Genomic DNA, 20,844 nt, shown 5'->3' on the forward strand with positions numbered 1-20,844 from the left:
GTTGAGAGATAGCTCAGTGGTTAAGGCACCTGCCTGCAAAGCCTAACAGCCTAACGACCTGGGTTTGATTCCTCAGTACCCAGGTAAAGCCAGATGCACAAAGTGCCACACACATGTGGAGTTCATTTGCAGCAGTTGGAGGCGCTGATGCACCCATCTGTCATTTTCTCTCTCTGTTCGAAAATAAACATGTAAACAAATAAAAAGAAAAAAAAACAGAAAAAGAAACAAACTGCCCTTCAAATATGAAGTAAAAATCATTCTTTAATTATTAAAAGATTGATGGGGGGCTTAAGTATGTAGCTCTTCAATGCAATGTAGAAAAGGGGAAATGGTTATAGCAGCCTCATATTGTTATTTGAATTAAACACATTATTACAGTATTAAGAAGGCAAGGTAAACAAATAGCTTAAGTATTTTATTTGCAACTAAGCTTGTTAACACTATATAATGAAAATGTACAAAGAATAATGTTGCAGTTTTTGGTTAGATTGAAGTCAAAGACATTCACTTATAAGGAATCTTCAAATTGAATATTCCAGAAATTTCTTTAGGCCATCAGATCAGAATGACTGTCACTGAATGTCACCTTACTTTGGAAGGTGTTGGCATACAGTTGAATTGAACTTGAGAATTTTCAAAATAAGCCTTAACTAATAAAAACTATTCTATATTCAAACTAAAACAATTTTTAATAGAACTTTCCTTTCCAAAACAATAGTAAAGGAAACAAGGCATTTTGTAAAATGTGGTCCTGAACAAGTCACAGTAAAAAATAAATGTATACGTAACTTCCACCTCCTCAAAACAGAGGCTACTTTCTGTTCCACAGCCTTGGAACCAAGGCTAAGAACAGCCTGTAAGCAACTTTGGGCAGGGGGTTGCCAAGACCAGGCTTTAACAGATGAGCATGGACGCTTTAGAGTTTGGGGGGACCTGACCAAAGGATCCCGATCTTAAAACCGATGTAAAGTTGAAGTGGCTCCTCCCAGATAGCAGTGCTGCTGAGGCCTGGCCCCGTCCCGTGCTCTCTCGTTATGCTCCCGAGCAATCTTTTCTGCTCCAGGGGAGACCTTTTCCCTGTAGAAGTTCGTGTCCAGGGATCTCTTTGATTGTGTGAATGAGGTGAGCACAGACTCCACAGGGTATTTTAAGGCTTGGAGTCAAAGTATATTTCTAGCACAGCTAGGCAGAGTCCATGTGTTGATGGCCTGTCTCCAGTTTCTTTTAATTTTTCACCACATATTTGTAGATTTAGGACCGCAGAGCTTCGCTATATTATCATAATCACATCTAATGTCCCTCCTAACTTACGATTCATATTCTGTGCCTGGAAACAGTCCCTGTATTTAACAATAATACCTACACATTAAACAATCCACTGTTACAACTTATATGGTCACAAAACATTAATGATCTTCTACAGACCAATCAAATGTTTCTAACCATAATTGTCGTGCATCAAATTCACAGCCAGAATCCCCAAGATCAAAAAAAAAAAGTTTTGCACAATACAAATAATAACTTAAAACCCACATACACACATATACACACACTCTCACACACACTTCTTACAGAACTGTGCTTGGGGAAACTCCATTTCTTGAGTGCCACTGAAGGCATATTTTGCTAAACTGCTGCTCCAGGTATTTTTGTTTGGAAAATCTATCACAGTAGGGCACAGTTGTTTATTGGATGAGCAGAAAAGAAAGATATGCTTGTGGCAACCAGAAAGTTTTAAGGTCTTTCAAGTTGTATAAAATGGACCTGCAGAAACATTGAAGTATTCTCAGGATGCAAAGTTGGAGCTGAAATGTGATATCAAACCAGTTGCAAAAAGTGTACAGCAGCCATCTCTTGAGGTCAAACCTGGTACCCAGATAGGCAAGAAGGCTTCAGGATACATCTGCAAGTTAGGGATAAAAACCAAAAGAGGGTTAAATATTGAATAAATATACTGTCATGCTTTTGAACTATCACTAACAGTAAACATAACAAAAGTACTAAACTTAAAAAAAAAAAAAAAACACTTGCACAGGATGACCTGGAATTCACTATGTAGTCTAAGGCTGGCCTCGAACTCACAGTGATCCACCTACCTTGGCCTCCTGAGTGCTGGGATTAAAGGTGTGTACCACCACACCCAGCCCTAAACTTTAAAACTTTACGAAAAGTTCCTGGCTTGAGTTTAGTTAGATATATAGCTGTTTACAATTTATGCATTTGAAACCCACCTTTTGTCCCCTAGGACATTTAGGGATCAAGTATCATGATGACATCCATCTTCCTAGTTGCATATTCTCTCTCTCTCTAACACTCCCTACAAATGTCACTCAGGGGCTGGAAAGATGGCTTAGCAGTTAAGGGATATGCCTGCAAAGCCAAAGGATCCCGGTTCAATTCTCTGGGACCCACGAAAGCCAGATGCACAGGGGGGCACATGCATCAAGAGTTCATTTGCAATGGGTGGAGGCCAAGGTGTGCCCATTTTTTATCTCTCTGTCTCTGCCTCTTTCTCTCAAATAAGTAATGAACATTTATAAATAAATAAATAAGTAAATGTCACTTATCTCCCTTTGCCTCTTTCTCTCAAATAAGTAAATAAATAATGAACATTTAAAAATAAATAAGTAAATGTCACTAAGATCCATCTCTTAAATCCCAATCTGTGGCTCTTCAGTTTAGTCAATAATCATCTATAGTTGTAAAATATTTAAGATAAAGAAATTCTTTGGGCTGGAAAGATGGCTAAGTGGTTAAGGCACTTGACTACAAACCGAGGTTTGATTCTCCAGTCCCCACATAAGCCAGATGCACAAGGTAGCACATGCATCTGGAGTTTGCTTGCAGTGGCTAGCAGCCCTGGCATGCCCACTGTCTATCTGCCTCTTTCTCTCATATATGTATTTGAATGAAGAAATTCTTGAGCTACAGAGGAAGCATTTCAGCACTCTGGAGGCTGAAGTAAGAGGATCGCTATGAGTTTGAGGTCAGCCTAGGACTAGAAATGAGTTCCAGGTCAGCCTGAGTTAGAAACCATATCAGCCTGGGTTAGAAACCGTACTTCAAAAAAAAAAAAAAAAAAAAAAAAAAATTATGGCTACTTTAATCCCAGCACTCTGAAGGTCAGGAAGGTACAGCACTGTGAGTTTGAGGCCAGCCTCTACATATCCAATTCCAGGTCAGCCTAGGCTAGAGCAAGACCTCAACTTGAGAAACCACACACACAGAAAATCCTGCTGGGCATGGTGGTGTAAACCTTTAATCCCAGCACCTGGGAGGCAGAGGTAGGAGGATCACATTAGTTCAAGGACAGCCTGAGACTACAGAATTAATTCCAGGTCAGCCTGGGCTAGAGCAAGAACCTACCTCAGGAAAAAAAATCCTAACTACAAATATAATACATCAACTTTCATAAATCTACAACTAGAAACACCTTTCTGTAGAAAAAAATAGTAACAAGAAAAACGGATACTGAATTCAGACTATCATGGATTCAATTCTGGATGAATCAATAGCTGTATTAGCTTAACCAAATTACTGAACATTTCTAAGTACTAAATGTACCTACAAAATGAAGTCAATAGTTTCTGCAGTGATTTGATGAGGACATATAAGAGTTTGTAGTGCTGGGCACTAAGCATTCTGAGGCACTGACTGACTTCAAGGGACTTTTTGCTCTTAGGACACAAGGTATTTGCTATCAAAATATTGTTCTTTGGCGATGGAAGAGATAGCACAGTGGCTAAAGGTGCTTGCATGGGGCTGGAGGGATGGCATAGTGGTTAAGGAGTTTGCCTGCAAAGCCAAAGGACCCACGTTAACCAGATGCACAAGGGGGCGCATGCGTCTGGAGTTTGTCTTCAGTGGCTGGAGGCCCTGGCGCACCCATTCTCTCTCCCTCTTTCCCTGTCAAATAAATAAATAAAAATTAAAAAAAAAAAAAAAGGTGCTTGCATGCAAAGACCAGGTTCAATTCCATAGTAACCATGTAAATAAAGGCAGATGTCATGCACAAGCAGCACATGCATCTGAAATTCATTTGCTGTGGCCAGAGGCCCTGCTGTGCCCATTCTCTCTCTCCTTCTGTTTGCATACAAATAAAAAATATTTTTAAAATATTGTTCTCAGAACTCAGAAAATTCAAAGAAAAAACTTGGCATACTTACAGCTTGTTGGCCTTGTCCCATATCGCCGCATAATCTGATCATGTGTGAATTTCACAAAAGCTTCATACTGTTCTGTGAAAGCATAAAAAAACAGTATATACTCATGCCCAGATCATCCTTAGGCCCCTAGGCAATTTAAGAATCAAGTGTCAGGATAACACACTTCACAAACCACAGGATGTCCAACTTCCCCACATCAACAAAATGACTCCCACCAGAAGTCTGAATGTTTGTAATAATGCACTCCATTCAAACACCTGTTGGGAGGTCAGTACCATATCCCAACCATCTGTTTAACCAGCTGGCTAGCCCAAATAACCTACTAAATATTTTTATTTTTATAGAAAATTCTTACAGGAAGAGCTTGGCTTATCTCCTTTCATAAAAGCAAATGAGCTCTTTTATATTATATATAAACATGTTTACCATCACCAAAGAGTAGCTTTAATACTCAAAATTTATTAACCTTTCCTGCATTATGCTCTCTTTTTCTAAGTTACTTGAAGGTTAATTTGCACTGCTTTATCCCACCTGCTAATTTCGTATTGAGGATCTGCTCATACTCCTCCCGGATTTTATCTTCATAGTCTTTTAAGAGCCGCTCACAGATTATTCCAACCTGTCGAAGGGTAAAGTTGGGCTGGTCCTTCTTCATCCAAGAGGAACCTGGCAAGAAGATAAATCTAAGCAAATGCAGCGGTACATACCAGTAATTCCAGCTTCTTGGAAGACAGAAGCAAGAAGAGCAATTTAAAGCCTAGATGGTTAACTTAACAAGACCCTATCTCAAAATAAAAAGGTGGGATTGTAGCTCAGTGGTAGAGCACTTGCCTACTGTTCTGGGTTCGATCATCAGAATTCCCCATCTCCCCCAAAAGAGAGGGAAAACGAGCTTACATAATACATGCCAATTCCATGGTTTGAAATGAACCTTTACAATCAAGATTTATAAAAACTGGGCTGAGAGCCTTGCATGGTGGCACACTTTTAATCCCAGCACTAGGGAGGTGGGGGTAAGGATTGCCAAGAGTTAAGACCAACCTGGGGCTACACAGTGAGTTCCAAGTCAGCCAGTGCTATAGTAGGACCCAGCCTCAAAACTTAAGAACAGAGCCAGGCATGGTGGCGCATGCATTTAATCCCCAGCACTTGGGAGGCAGAGGTAAGAGGACCACAAATTGGAGGACAACCTGAGACTAATAGTGAATTCCAGGTTCGCCTGGGCTAGAATGAAAACCTACCTTGAAAAACCAAACAACAAACCAACCAAAAAACCATAAAACTAACCAAACAAACAACAAAACAACTGGGTACACAGATGGCTTAATTGTTAAAGTCTACTTGTTTGCAAAACCCAATACTTGGGTTCAATTTCCAATGCCAACTTAAATCCAAATGCACAAAGGGGTGCATGCCATTTGGAGTTAGCTTGCAGAGGGCAAGCAGCATGCCTATTTTCTCTCCCCATCTACAAATAAATGTTTGTAAAAACAGATATATAGATAGGTGTGGTGGCACACACCTTTAATCCCTCAAACAACAGAAGCAAAAAAGAACATAAGGAGGGGACTGGAGAGATGGCTCAACGGTTAATGGCACTTGACTGCAAAGCCTACCAGAATTCAATTTCCCCACACCCACATAAAGCCAGACGTACAAAGTGACACATGTTATCTGGAGTTTGTTTACATTGGCAGGAAGCTCCTGGCTCACCCATACTCTCTCTCTCTGCTTCTTTCTGTCTCTCAAATAAATAAGCCAGGTATGGTGGCTTGCAAATAAATAAAAATGTAAACAAACAAACAACAACAACAACAAAAACAACTGGGAGCTTGGGTTGGAGGTTAAGGCACTTGCTTGCAAAGCCTAATAATCATAGTTTGATTTCCCAGTACCCATGTAAAGCCAGATGTACAAAGTAGCACATGAGCCTGGAGTTTGTTTGCAGTGGCTGGGAGGCCCTGTGTACCCATTCTCTCTTCAATCTCCCTCTGCTTGCAAATAAATAATTTTTCCCCCCAGAGGTAGGGTCTCACTCTAGCTCAGGTTGACCTGGAATTCACTATGTAGTCCAGGGTAGCCTCGAACTCATGGCGATCCTCCTACCTCTGCCTCCCAAGTGGTGGGATTAAAGGCGCCCACCACCATGCCTGGCTAAATGAAAATATTTAAAAAATATTTTGGGGCTGTAGCCACCAGGGATGGTAATTGGTAATGCAAGCCCTTAACCTATTCCACTCAAACACCTGTGGGAGGAAGGTGAGGATTCAATTGTACTAGACTTGTATGCATACTGATAGAATATCAACTGTTACACATTAGCTCCTTCAAGAAAAAACTTTTTTTTTTTTTTGTGCTAGGGCTTCACTAAAGACCAGGCTGACATGGAACTCACTCTGTAACTCCACACTGGCCTCCAACTCAAAGAGATCCTCTTACCTCATCTTGTCTGAATGCTGAGACTAGAAGCAGGTGCCACCAGGCCCAGTTGTTTCCATAAATATTTATTATATGAGAGGTTTAGGTATTTGATACTAGCGAATTCAAAATAGGTTATGTTTGTGGGGGGGATGCATCCCAGGGTGCAGCAGGCCCACAGGCTAACAGATGGGAGAGCAGAAGCTAGTGCTAATCTATTTAAGAAAACTGATGGGCTGAAGAGATGGCACAGTAGTTAAGGCATATGCTTGTAAAGCCTAATGACTGGGGGTTAGATTCTCCAGTAACCATCCACATAAAACCAGATGCACAGTGGCACATGCATCTGGAGTTCACTTGCAGCAGCCATTCTGTCTCTCTTCTACCTTCTTGTAAATAAATAAAAATGTATAAAGGGGGATGGAGAGATAGCTTAATGGTTGAGGTGCTCGCCTGCAAAGCCTAAGGACCCAGATTCAATTCCCCCGTACCCAAATAAGCCAGATGCACATGGTAGTGCATGCGTCTGGAGTTTATTTGTAGTGGCTAGTGGCCCTGGCACAACCATTCTCTCTCATAATAAATAAATTAATTAATGACATAGGGTCCCACTCCAGCCCAAATGACCTGGCGTGGTGGTGCATGCCTTTAATCCCAGCACTTGGGAGGCAGAGGTAGGAGGACTGCTCTGAGTTCAAAGCCACCCTGAGACTACATAGTAAATTCCAGGTCAGTCTGAGCTAGAGTGAGACCCTACCTCAACAAAACAACACAACACAATACAACAACAACAACAAAAAGTCAAAAGGGCTGGAGAGATGGCTTAGTGATTAAGGCACTTGCCTGTGAAGCTCAAGAACTCGGGTTTGATTCCCTAATAAGCCAGATGCACAAATTAACACGTGTGTCTGGAGTTTATTTGCAGTGGTTAGAGGCCCTAATGTACCCATTCTCTCTCTCTCTCTGAAATAAAATATTTTTTTAAATGTAATTATGAAGTCGGGCGTGGTGGCATACACCTTTAATAATACACTTGGGAGGCAGAGGTAGGAAGATCAGCGAGAGTTCGAGGTCACCCTGAGACTGCATAGTGAATTCCAGGTTAGCCTGAGCTACAGTGAGACCCTATCTTGGGGGAGGGGGTGGTGCACATCTTTAATCCCTGCACTCGGGAGGTGGAGGTTAAGAATCGCCACGACTGGAGGGATGGCTTAGCGGTTAAGCGCTTGCCTGAGAAGCCTAAGGACCCCGATTCGAGGCTCAATTCTCCAGGACCCACGTTAGCCAGATGCACAAGGGGACACACACGTCTGGAGTTCGTTTGCAGTGGCTGGAAGCCCTGGCGTGCCTATTGTCTCCCTCTCTCTCTATCTGCCTCTTTCTGTCTCTGTCACTCTCAAATAAATAAAAATGAGGAAAAAAAAATTCAAAAAAAATTCATCTATTTATTTGAGAGAGAGGTAGATAGAAAGGGACAGAATGGGCACACCAGGACCTCCAGCCACTGTAAACAAACTCTCCAGAGGCATGCGCCACCTTGTGCGTGTGGTGTTACTTGGGTACTGGGGAATGGAACCTGGGTCCTTAGGCTTTGCGGACAATCTCCTTAAGTGCTGGGTCATCTGTCCAGTCCTACCATCACGACTCTCATAGCAACTTGCATATGCCCAAGTCACATTGCTGAATCAATGCTTATGTTTCAGTGTTTTCAAAAGCAATAAACTCCAAAACAAGAAAAAAAAAAAAAAAAAAAGAATCGCCACGAGTTTGAGGCCACCTTGAGACTACATAGTGAATTACAGGTCAGCCTAGGCTAGAGACAGACCCGACCTTGAAAACCAAAACAAAAAGAAACAAAGAAACAAAACAAAAAAAACATAATTATGGGGGTGGAGAGATGGTTTGGTGGTTAAGGCACTTGTCTGCAAAGCCAAAGGACCCAGGTTTGATTCCCCAGTACCCACATAAAGAAGGATGGAAGGATGAAGAGTTGAGCCAGGGCCCCCTGCCAGTGCAAATAACTTCAGATTCATGGGACATTTTGTGCATCTGACTTTACATGAGTGCTGGGGAACTAAACCCAGTTTGTCAGGCTTTGCAAGGAAGCACCTTTAATGCTCCAGCCCAAAACTTCTTAAAATGAACTTTTAGGTCTGCCAGGCACGGTGACTCACTAACGTAAACTATACTCAGGAGTCAAGGAAGAAGATTGTCACAAGTTCCTGACCGGCTAGGGCTAAGCAACAAGACAAAGTTGGCCCTGGCGAGTCCATTGTCTCTCTCTCTCTCTCTCTCTCATAAATAAATAAAATTAAATTAAACCACCCATATTAGGTTTGAATCTGACATATTCTCTACAGGTTCATATTTTGAGTAGTTTTCCCCTAGCTTGTGGAGCCTTTAGCAGGTGAGGTCCACCAAGCAGAAATAGATCAATGGGGCTGGGCATGGTGGTGCACGCCTTTAATCCCAGAGCTTGGGAGGCAGAGGTAGGCAGAGCGCCATGAGTTTGAGGCTACCCTGAGACTACAAAGTGAATTCCAGGTCAGCCTGGGCTAGAGTGAAACCCTACCTCAAAAAACCAAATAAATTAATAGATACATAGATAGGTCAATGGGATAGGCCTTTGAAGTTTACACCTGCTTCCGGTCCTGAGTCATGCCATCCCTTTCCCACTGCTATCTGGGTTCCTGGTGTGTAGAATGTGAATAGGCAGACAAAAGTTCCCACAGCATGAAATGAACCATTCCAACATGCCTTTCCTGCCAAGGCAGACCATATTCTCTCAGCCAAAATTAACCCTTCTTCCTTTTAGTTTTTTTCTGTTAAGCTTTTTGCTACAGGGATGAGAAGAGAATACATCACATGTGGCTAATGGACACATCGCACAGTAGCTAAGGTGGGTCTCAATGGTGTAGTCCTGACCTTGTCCTCTCAAATGCTGAGATTACAGGCATGACCACCACATTCAAGTTACAAACCACAGCATGCTTACCTGGAGAACTAGGTGCTGTGAGTGCCGTGGCGTGAGGCTGGCTTTCTGAAGAACAAGCTTCACTCTGATTAAGAACAACTTCTAAATGTCTCCACTTCTGATAACGACTATATTCTTGCTTTATGTTCTGAAAAATTTGCTCTAATTAAAAAGAAAACAAAGAGTATTCACTTTGGGTCACTTCATACAACATTCTTCAGAAATTAAACTAAACAGGAGGGTCCTTTTTTTGTTGTTTTTTCAAGGTAGAATTTCACTTTAGCCCGGACTAATCTGGAACTCACTGTGTAGTCCCAGGCTGACCTTAAGCTCACAGTAATCCTCTGACCTCTATCTCTTCAGTGCTGGGATGAAGATATGTACCACCATGCCCAGCCCTACAAAGTCTTTTGTGCATGTGTTGCTAGGGTTCAAACCCAGGGCCTAACCACTAAGGGGCAAACCCGGCCTTCTCAACTGATTATTCCCTTGAGCATGTAGATTGCCATGTCTTCCTTACCATCCCTGTTATTAAACAGGTTTATACTGTACAAAGCACTCCTGTAGCTGGGGACACTGTGCTCCTAATGCTACTCTTTCAAAAGCTCCTGGACAGTCCCCTTGCTTTTCTGTGGTAAGAAAGCTGTACCTGCTGTTTTGCTGGATTAGCTACTGCAATTTACAGTAAAAGCCACCTCCGTTTGTTGTTAGGGTCTTGGGAAACACTCATGTAGCCCAGGTTGGCTCAAAACTCGCTCTGTATCTAAGATGACTTTTAACTACTAATCCTCCTGCATCTACCTGTTGAGCACCAAGATTACTGGCCTGTGCTACCATGCCTAGTTTCTATTTTTTTTTTTTAAACTTTTTTACCTGGACCTTCAGGCTTTGCAAGCAAACATCTTTTAATTGTCGTCTCTCTAGCCCCTTTTAAAGTTTTTATTTTTATTTATTTATTTATTTTGGATTTTTTGAGGTAGGGTCTCACTGCAGCTCAGGCTGACTTGAAACTCACTATAAAGTCTCAGGGTGGCCTCCAAATCATTATTCTACCTCTGCTTCTTGAGTACACCACCATGTCTAGCTTCCCCTTTTTAACTTTTTGAGGCAGGGATCACTCTAGACCATGGTAACCTGGAAATCACACAGTAGTCCATATTGGCCTTGAAGTCAAGGCAACCATCCCAACTCAGTTCAAGTACTCAAATCATAGCTCAGGTTGGTCTTATACTCTCAGAAACCTTTTGCCTCCACTCAACTAACTTAAATTTTCACAGAGCACATTAAGAGGTGACTCTCCTCACAAAATGAAGCTTTTGTCCCATGTAAGGCAAGTCTTAATATCTCTGAAAAAAGGACAAATTGGGTATGGTGATACACACCTTTAATCCCAGCACTAAGGTAACAGAGGTTAGGATTGCTCTCTGAGTTCAAGGCCACCCTGAGACTACACAGTAAATTCCAGGTCAGTCTGGGTTTAGACCTTACATAGCCTGGACAATGACCAAGGGGAGAGCTGAGATAACTTTGAATTGATGGCAAAGTCTTTTGAGGGTTGGAGAGATGGATCAGCAGTTTAAGGCACTTGCTAGCAAAGCCTGACAACTAGGGTTCAATTTCTTAGTACCCACATACAGCCAGATGCTTTAAGTGGCTCATGCATCTGGACTTCATTTTAGTGACAAGAGGCCCAAGCATACCAATTTCTTCTCCCTCTCATTCTCTCTCCCTGCAAATAACAAAATCCTATCTCAAAAAAAACCAATAAAGCTGGGTGCAGTGGCACACACCTTTAATCCCAGCACTTGGGAGGCAGAGATAGAAGGACTGCCTTGAGTTCAAGGCCACCCTGAGACTACAGAGTGAATTCCAGGTCAACCTGGGCTAGATGAGACCCTACCTTGAAAGTCCAAAAATAAATGAATAAATAAAAATATTTGAGCTAGGTGTTGTAATCCCAGCATTTGGAAGGTGAAGCCAAGAAGATAAGGAATTAAAAAGTAAAGCCTGGGCTACAGGAAAACCAGTTTCAAACACACACACACACACACACACACACACACACACACACACACGCCTGGTGTGGTGACGCACACCTTTAATCCCAGCACTAGGGAGACAAAGTGAGGAGGGTCACTGTGAGTTCAAGGCCACCCTAAGACTACATAGAATATTCCAGGTCAGCATGAGCTACAGTGACACCCTACTTCAAAAATCCAAAAACAAAACAAAACAAAACAACACAAAAGAGTTAAGAGGCCAGCCTAAACCTACAGAGTATGTTCCTGGTCAGACTGGGCTCCAGGTAAGACCATCCCTTAAAACAATTTCTAGAATCAGCCTAGTGGTGCAGGCCTATAATTCCTGCTACTCTGGAGGTTAAGTAGGAAGATCACAAGTTCAAAGACAGCCTTCTGAATAGAGTTCAAGGCCAGCCAAAGCAATTAGACCCTGTGTCAAAACTAAAAGTCCATCCCTCAGACACATAGCATTCAGCACAGCTGATCTGAAGAGCAGATCTGCTGAACTAACCAGCCTAGATGAGCCCACAGTGCAACAAAGAGGGAACCAGTTCTCTTTTCATATGGTGGTGACCACTGGGTGACTCAAAAGTCTCCATAGTGCTGAGTAGAAGTAACAGTGGAGTGTTAAGCACTAAGACATCTCTATCACACCCTCCAAGGCTTAGGGTCAATTGAGGAAGAGGTGGTGGAAAGAATGTAAGAGCCAAAGAAAGGGGAGGACTGCTTACAATCCAGACAAAAAATGGCCTTGATAGTCATGACCTCACAGTGCCTGAAACTAACACAAGAAGAGGAAGAAAAGATAATGACACCAAATAAAAGACTTATTGGGCTGGAGAGATGGCTTAGCGGTTAAGCGCTTGCCTGTGAAGCCTAAGGACCCCGGTTCGAGGCTTGGTTCCCCAGGTCCCACGTTAGCCAGATGCACAAGGGGGCGCACGCGTCTGGAGTTCGTTTGCAGAGGCTGGAAGCCCTGGCGCGCCCATTCTCTCTCTCTCCCTCTCTGTCTCTGTCGCTCTCAAATAAATAAATAAATAAATAATTAAAAAAAAAAAAAAAGACTTATTGGAAGGGGAAGATTCAATGGAGGGTGGGTTGGGAGGAGTGGAATGTAAGTGGAAGGAGGGAATTGTCAATGGTTTATTATATATACTTATGAAAGCGGTCAATAAAAAGTTAAAAAAATTAAAAGAAAACCGATCCCAGCACATAAGAGGCAGAGGGATTGCTATGAGGTCAAGGCCAGCCTAGAACTGCAGAGTGAGTTCTAGGTCAGCCTGGGATAGAGTGAGACCCTACCTCGAAAACAAAACTAACTACTAAATAAATAAATAAAGGAAAAATAAAGGCTGGGATATAGCTCAGTGGGCTTGCTTCACATACATAATACCCTGGGATCATTCTCTAGTATTGAAAGCTTCACTCTAGCTCAGACTGCCCTTGAACTCACAGTGACCCTCCTACTTCTGTCTCCTGTTTGGGATTAAAGGCATGCACCACTATACTCAATTTTTAAAATCTGATCTACGGCTAGAGAGGTATCTCAGTGGTTAAAGGTACTTGCTTGCAAAGCTTGACAGCCTGGATTTGATTACCCAGTACCCACATAAAAGCAGATGCACAGCCAGGCATGGTGGCACGCGTCTTTAATCCTAGCATTTGGGAGGCAGAAGTAGGAAGATCTCCATGAGTTCGAGGCTACCCTGAGACTACATAGTGAATTCCAGGTCAGCCTGAGCTACAGTGAGACCCTGCCTCGAAAAAAAGAAAAAAAAAAAAACACTTTTATATAAAACCCATAAAAAGTCCTGTAAATAAGTATCAAGCACCCCCACCCCCAAGATATTAACAAGGCTGGAGAGATGGTTCAGGAGTAAGGTACTTGTCTGCAAAGCCTAAGGAACCAGGTTCAATTCCCTAGGACCTGTGTAAGCCAGATGCACAAGGTGGCACATGCATTTGAGAGTTCGCAGTGGCTGAAGGCCCTGGTGTACTCATTCTTTCTCTCTATATATCTGCCTCTTTTCTTTCCCAAATAAGTAAAAATAAAATATTGTTTTTAAAAAAGTGAAACAAACAACAAGGCTGGAGAGGTGGCTCAGTGGTTTAAAGGTACTTGTTTGAACTGGGTGTGGTGGCACACGCCTTTAATCCCAGTACTTGGGAAGCAGAGGTAGGAGGATCACTTTGAGTTTGAGGCCACCCTGAGATTACATAGTGAATTCCAGGTCAGCCTGGGCTACAGTGAGACCCTGCCTAGAAAAACCAAAAAGGAAACAACAACAAAACCAAAAACAAAAGGTGCTTGTTTGCAAAGCCTAGTGATCTGGGTTCAATTCCCCACTACCTAGGTAAAGCATGCATCAGGACTTAGTTTGCAGTAATAAGCCCTGGTGTTCTCCCTCTATGCTTGCAAATAAATAAATATATTTAATAAAAACAACAAGTTGGGCATGGTGGTGCATGCTTTTAATCCCAGCACTGGGGAGGCAGAGGTAGGAGAATGGCCTTGAGTTCAAGGTTACCGTGAGACTACAATGTGAATTCCAGGTCAGCCTGGGGCTAGAGTGAAACCCTACCTAGAAAAAACAAATAAATAAAAATCTTATTCATGGTTTAGGCCTCTATGTTTTAGGAAGTCTCACGTCACTTTAAAAAGGCAAGTACTCCTCAAGTATATACTTGCTAGACTCAAGTCAGGAGGTAAGCAACTGTTATGACTTCAAACAAGAAAGGACAAGTACGAGGACAGTGCTGCACAGAACAGAAGGTCTTTGATAACCTCTAACTACCTCCTGTATGGCAAAGTGAACAAAGGGAAATACACAACTTTGAGGCTGTAGGACTACCCAGTCCAAGAATCTAAGTATGGCATACACCCGAGAAAAACAAAATGAGATTTTCTTTTGAAGGCCATCTACTGTAGGGAATAGCAAGTATTTGAAAGGACAAATAACAACTTTAATTCTTGCTGTTTAGTTCAGGTTGCACTTCCAGGCTATTTAATAAGGCTAAACTTCACCCTCAAAACGCTAGTGTTTAAAAAAAAAGACAAACCTCTAGTGTAATTCACACTCTTAATTATGCCAAGTAGTGCCTTTCATGACTTAAGCCCTGAATCAGTGGTAGCAGGACTCTAATCCTACCAGAAGATGAAGGCAAAGATTGATCAAGGTCTTCCCTGGCTGCATGATGAGTTTGAGGCCAGTCTGGACTGTCAGAAGAGAACAGAAAAAAGACCCAGTCCAAAATTATTTTCCTAGTTTTAGCTCCCACTACAAACTAGCTGCACTGAATTATTTTTTCCTTAAATGTGTTTCTGGCCTTTGCAGTAGTGGTTTCCCTTTGCTTGATATGGGGTTGTGCCTTTGCCCAAACATTATTGAAGTTCAGCCAACAGCTATCTCAATCCAGAAGGGATTCTCTGCTTCTCAGGCATGAGACTTGCAGCTAGACTCACGAATTTCCACATGTCTTCTGAGCTCAGCAACCCCCTTTCTTGACTCAACACACTCAATAATTTTCAGCAATAAAAGATCAATTTTAGCTGGGCGTAGTGGTGCACACCTTTAATCCCAGCACTTGGGAGGCAGAAATAGGAGGATCGGTTATCAAAGACCTTCTGTTCGCCCTGAGTTCAAGGCTACCCTGAGACTACATAATGGCCTCTAGGGTCAGTCTGGGCAAGAGTGAGACCCTACCTTAAAATAAATAAAACAACAACAGCAACAACAAAAAAAAGCAAGCCGGGCATGGTGGCGCACACCTTTATTCCCAGCACTCGGGAGGTAGAAAGATCGCCATGAATTTGAGGCCAGCCTGAGACTACACAGTGAACCCTAAGTCAAAAAGCCTGGGCCAGAGTAAGACCCTACCTAGAAAAACAAAACAAAACAAAACATCAATTTTACCTGGGCATGGTGGCACACACCTTTAATCTCAGCACTCAAGAGGCAGAGGTACAACAGCACTGAGTTTGAGGCCACCCCGAGACGACAAAAGAAAAAGATAAATTTTATAGGGTCTTTCCACATACATTTTTTTTTCTTCAAGGTAAAATTTCTCTAGTCCAGGCTGACCTGGAATTCACTATTTAGTCTCAGGGTGGCCCCAAACTCGGCAATCCTCCTACCTCTGCCTCCCAAGTGCTGGGATTAAAGGTGTGTGCCACCATGCCCAGCTGAAAAATGTATTGTGAAAAAAAAAAAAGATGGGCTGGAGAGATGGGCTTAGCGGTTAAGGCACTTGCCTGCAAAGCCGAAGGACCCAGGTTCAATTCCCCATGACCCACATAAGCCAAATGTACAAAGTGGCACATGCACCTGAAGTTCATCTGCAGGACTGGAAGCTCTGGCACACCCATTCTTTCTCTCAAATAAATAAATATCTTTAAAAGAAAAAGGAAAAAGAAAAAACAAAACACCAAGCATTGAGCAGCAATGGGCTATTAGCAATTGGAAAAGTGAATTTACAATCTGACTTTTTTAAAATTCATTTTTATTTATTTGAGAAAGAGGCAGATTTAGACACAGAGAATGTGCGCACCAGGGCTTCCAGCCACTGCAAACTCCAGATGTGTGCACCCCCTTGTGCCTCTGGGTCCTGGGAAATTGAGCCTCCAACGGGGTCCTTAGGCTTCACAGGCAGGTGCTTAACCGCTAAGCCATCTCTCCAGCCCCAATCTGACTTCTTAAATAATTATTTATTTGCAAGCAGAGACAGAAGACAGGCAGACAGAATGGGCACACCAGGGCCTCCAGCTGCTGCAAATGGACTCCAGATGCATGTACCACTTTGTGTATCTGGCTTTATGTGGGAACTGGGAAATCAAATTTGGGTCATTAGGCTTTGCAGGCAAGCACATTAACCACTTTGCCATTTCTCCAGCCCTTGTTTGGTGTTTTGAGACAGGGTCTATGTAGCCTTGACTGGCCTCAAACTTAAGGCAATCCTCCTTCCTCTGCCTGTAGGGTGCTGTGATTACAGGCATGTACTACCAGAACTAATTTATTTTATTTGCAGAGCAATTAACAAAACCACCCCTATTCATTCTTTTAGTCTAGAACACAATGTTCACTTTAAGCCAAAGCATTGAATAATGGATCATTTTTTTTTCATGACAGAACCAAATTTAATTAAGTATTAAATCACATGTGGGAGAGCTCATGTAAGCGCGAGTCCCTGGCATTTGATCACCAGTAAGGCCCACCCCCTCAAAAAAAGGAGGGTGAGAGAGGTATTAGTAGCACCCTACCATCTTCAGACTTTAAAATGGTCTGGAGGGTAGATTTTTTTTTAAAAAAATATTTTCTGGGCATGATGGAACATGCCTTTAATTCCAGTACTTGGGAGGCAGAGATAGGAGGATCACTGAGAGTTCATAATGAATTCCAGGTCAGCCTGGGCTAGAGTGAAACCCTACCTCGAAAAACCAAAAACGGTTTTTTGTTTTGTTTTGTTTTTCGAGGTAGGGTCTCACTCTAGCCCAGGCTGTCCTGGAATTCACTATGTAGTCTGAGGCTTGCTTTGAACTCACAGCAATGCTCCCAAGTGCTGAGATTAAAGGCGTATGCCACTTCACCTGGTTTACCATTACCTTATATTCTTTTTGGAAATGTAGCCTCCCTATGTTTCCCAAACTCCCGTGCAACTCCTGAGCTCATATGAGTCCCCTCTCTCAGCTCCACCTGCTCTTTGCTTTGAGTGTCCTTTATTTTTTAAGGGCTGGAGAGATGGCCTAGTGGTTAAGGACCAAGGCACCATTCTCCAGTACCCACGTAAGCCAGATACACAAGGGGGCACAAGCATGTGGAGTTATTTGCAGTGGCTAGAGGCCCAGATATGCCCATTCTCTCTCTCTCTCTAAAGAATTAAAAAAAAATTTCTAAAGCACTCTCTCATTCTGTGTGTAAGGCTACATATGACATTAAGCAATGGGGGAATTGAAAAGTAGAACAGAGTTCCTTAAGGTTAAGTAATGGATGAAAGACTTTACAAATGACAAAGGAAACAGCACCGCAAAGTGGGTCTGGGGAAAGGGGGAGCAACCAATTTGAAGAAAATATAGAGGAGACAGAGTAGGTAGGATATATAGTTAATAAATCCTTTGAATTTCAGGATGAGAGAGAGATGACTGAGGAGATTAAAGTCTGAGGAGGTCGCCTGGCTGCAGGAATCTTGGTATGAGAATGAGTGGATGCACAGGCAGAGGAAGAAAATGAAAAGCTCTTTTAACTGTGGAGGCTAGGAAAGAATGGTTTAAAGAGGATTCCAAGGTTGTGCTTACACCGAAGGAAAAGAAAAACACCAAGAAATGACTTGCCAAAATCCAGTTTTGAGACCTTCTCATTTCCGAGGGCCCTTCAAAAATCGCTGAATATTAATGTTGATGCCCTTTCCCCTCTACTACTGCAATATGATAGGTGTCTTTACTGTCACACGAGTTCTTCCCTTTCCTTGGCCAAAATGGAATGCCTTATTGAAGCAGAGTCCCCGCTGTGAACGGGCAGTTGAATTCCTGCCACCAGAATACCTCTTGTCTCTTTGAAGGGATTCTCAAATTCTAGCCAACCACCTACCCACTCCGAGCCATATATGGTACCAGACAATAGCCATACAATACAATATGGCCAGTGCCTTTTAGAGACTTGGCCAGGTTGAAACTGGATTCCACGGACTCCCGCGGCAGCTCGTGACTTCAGGAAACGGGGTCTCCCTCGGAGCCGCACACCCTTTCGCCCCTCTTCCCGGACAGCCTCCCGCCCCTCAAGGCCGGCTTCGTGAGCAGAATCCCATTTCCCCGGCCCACTGGATCTGCGGGGCGATTCAGGACAAGCGGGAGGAAGCGGCTTCCAGGGCCCGGGTGGGCCCTCAGCCGCCTGGGGATGGGTGTATGCCCGACCTTCTCCGGGTGCCCGCACCCCGCTGGGCCTCTCTAGCCCCCAAAGAAACGCGAAAAGCGACCCAGCGGGGCCACTACCCTCCCGGATGTCTCTCGTCCCCGGAAGCAACCAGGCCCAGCGACACCCCAGTTCCTTTTTCTCAAGGCGAGGAAGTGTGTGTGTGTTGGGGCTCCCTGGGTGAGCTCGGTGCGCCTCCGCGACCCTCTCCCCGTCCCCGTCCCTGCCCCCCTTCCCACCCCCATGCCCGGGCCTGGCTTCCTGCCAAGCCCGCAGCGGCGGCGGGGCGCAGGTTCGTTACCCGGAGTCGGAAGGCGCCGCTCGCTGCCCGGCGCGGCGGGCTGCGGTAGGGTGGGCGGCGGGGTCTGCATCGGAAACGGAGGCGGCTCGGCGTCCGGGGGCCGGAGGCCCGGAGTGGGCCCGGGCAGAGGGGCGCAGCGTCGCCGTTTCGGGGAACCGGGGCTCAGCAGCGCCGCCTCGAACTCCATGGGTCGCTTCAGGGTCGCCCCGCACGCCATACCCGCTGCGGGTGTCGGGGGGAGGCGGTCTGAGACTTAGACCACGAGACTCGGTGGCACAGGCAGGCCCGAGCTGTGCGGGGCTCCTCAGCCGGGGCTCGAAAAGCCAAGCCGGCTCCAATGGCGCCTCCAACGCCCAGCAGCGGCGTTGGCCACGCCCCCTGTGACGTCACGGCGCTCGCCACCGCCCGCGAGAGCGGGGAGGGGTGGGGGGGAGAGAAGCCGGAAGAGGAGCGCTCCGGGAGGTCCCCGGCGCGCGGCGCCCCCCGCCGAGGAAGTGGACCGGTCCGGGAGGAGAGCGTGGTCGCCTAGCAACCGCGGGACGGCCTCCCCTCACCCCCGCCCCCTCACACACACACGCGCACACACACACATACTCCACGCCCGCCGCGCCCCGCTGGCCCCCGAGGTTTTCGCACCTGCGCGGAGCGGGCGTGGGGGGAAGGGAAAGATGAGAAAGGCTGGGTGACAGACTCGCGGGTGGGGGGTGGTCCCCGTTCTCCGGGGTTCCTGGCGATAGCCCTTGTCCCCATGATAAAAGTCTGGGTGATTCTGCGCAGCCCAGGGACATCTTCACTTAAACGAAGCCGGTTATCTGAGGATGGGCTGTAGGAAGTCCGTGAACCCCATGAAATGATGGGCAAAATTGTGGAGAGGTATGTTCGTGCATGTGTTTTGGGAATGACCCCATATATTAATCAACTTTCAGAATCGATCTGTTGCACAAAAAAAGTTGAAAAAAAAAAAGGCATGTGGTGGCTCATACCTTGAATCCCCAACATTAAACGCAGAGCAACAGACGCTTGTGCCACAAACACAAGGGACAAGGATGTGGTAGGAGGACCTCCATGACTTAGAGGCCAGGTTGGGCTACAGAAGGAGTTCCAAGTCACTCTGGGCTAGAATGAGACCTTGCCTTAATAAATAACAGTTAAAAAATACTATTTTTTTAAAATTTTTTTGTTCATTTTTATTTATTTGAGAGCGACAGAGAGAGAAAGACACAGAGAGAGAGAGAATGGGCGCGCCAGGGCATCCAGCCACTGCAAATGAACTCCAGACGCGTGCGCCCCTTGTGCATCTGGCTAACATGGGTCCTGGGGAATTGAGCCTCGAACCGGGGTCCACAGGCTTCACAGGCAAGCGCTTAAACGCTAAGCCATCTCTCCAGCCCAAAAATACTATTTTTTTTAAACCATCTCAGCATTGTATCAGGGTGTTAAGATTTACGCCTGAGAACTGGAGAGTTGGCTTAGCAGTTAAAGCACTTGCCTTCAAAACCAAAGGACTCAGATTCAATTCCCTAGGACATAAGCCAGATGCACAAGGTGGCACATGCATCCGGAGTTCGTTTGCAGTGGCTGAAGGCCCTGATGTTCCCTCTCTCTCCCTATCTCTTTCTCTCTCAAATGAATAAGATAAAATGATTTTTTTAAAAAAAAGATTTACACCTGATAGGTAAATTTGCCAGTCTTATCTGACTTGGCAACTCAGGCAGGTTCTTTTTCTTTCTGAATTCTCTATAGCAATGCTGGCTGAAAAGTGCTTTGGATATTCTGGAAAAATGAATAGAACAGGGCAAGAGAGATGGCTTATCGGTTAAGGCACATCTCAGCAAAGCCAAGGGTTGATTCCCCAGCACTCACGTAATGATTGATGCACAAGGTGGTCCATGTGTCTGCAATTAGTTTGCAGTGGCTACAGGGCCTGGCAGGCTGTCTGCCCCCCTCTTCTGCTCTCATAAATAAATTAATTAATTAAAAAAAATAGAACACAGGCAGGTTCTGCTTTTAGAAACTGTATGTGTTTACATTTTCCTGGGGAGCAGTTCCAGTGTTTTAA

The 20,844-nt window shown here is 44.4% G+C and overlaps 1 protein-coding gene across 1 annotated transcript; it reads right to left on the reverse strand.

The window, feature by feature from the left end:
* Positions 1-246: 246 nt before the first annotated feature.
* Positions 247-19,153, reverse strand: Akirin1 (akirin 1). Its single transcript, XM_045151317.1, has 5 exons — positions 18,786-19,153; positions 9,583-9,723; positions 4,701-4,835; positions 4,170-4,241; positions 247-1,906 (listed from the first exon to the last, which is right to left on the reverse strand). Exons 1-5 carry the CDS (start codon positions 19,000-19,002, stop codon positions 1,896-1,898), a joined length of 576 nt encoding a protein of 191 aa, XP_045007252.1. The 5' UTR covers positions 19,003-19,153; the 3' UTR covers positions 247-1,895.
* Between the last annotated feature and the right edge of the window lie 1,691 nt (positions 19,154-20,844).

The sequence above is a fragment of the Jaculus jaculus genome, chromosome 5 (genome assembly GCF_020740685.1).
Source record: "Jaculus jaculus isolate mJacJac1 chromosome 5, mJacJac1.mat.Y.cur, whole genome shotgun sequence".
Classification (NCBI taxonomy): domain Eukaryota; kingdom Metazoa; phylum Chordata; class Mammalia; order Rodentia; family Dipodidae; genus Jaculus; species Jaculus jaculus.

Bases quoted from the DNA above. Each gene is read 5' to 3' on its own strand.
- Akirin1 (XM_045151317.1), bottom strand. From the start codon at position 19,002: ATGGCGTGCGGGGCGACCCTGAAGCGACCCATGGAGTTCGAGGCGGCG. The intron at 9,724-18,785 runs GTAACGAACCTG...CTTTTTAATTAG, and splicing joins GCGGCGCCTTCCGACTCCGG to AGCAAATTTTTCAGAACATA. The intron at 4,836-9,582 runs GTAAGCATGCTG...TCTTCTTGCCAG, and splicing joins CACAGCACCTAGTTCTCCAG to GTTCCTCTTGGATGAAGAAG.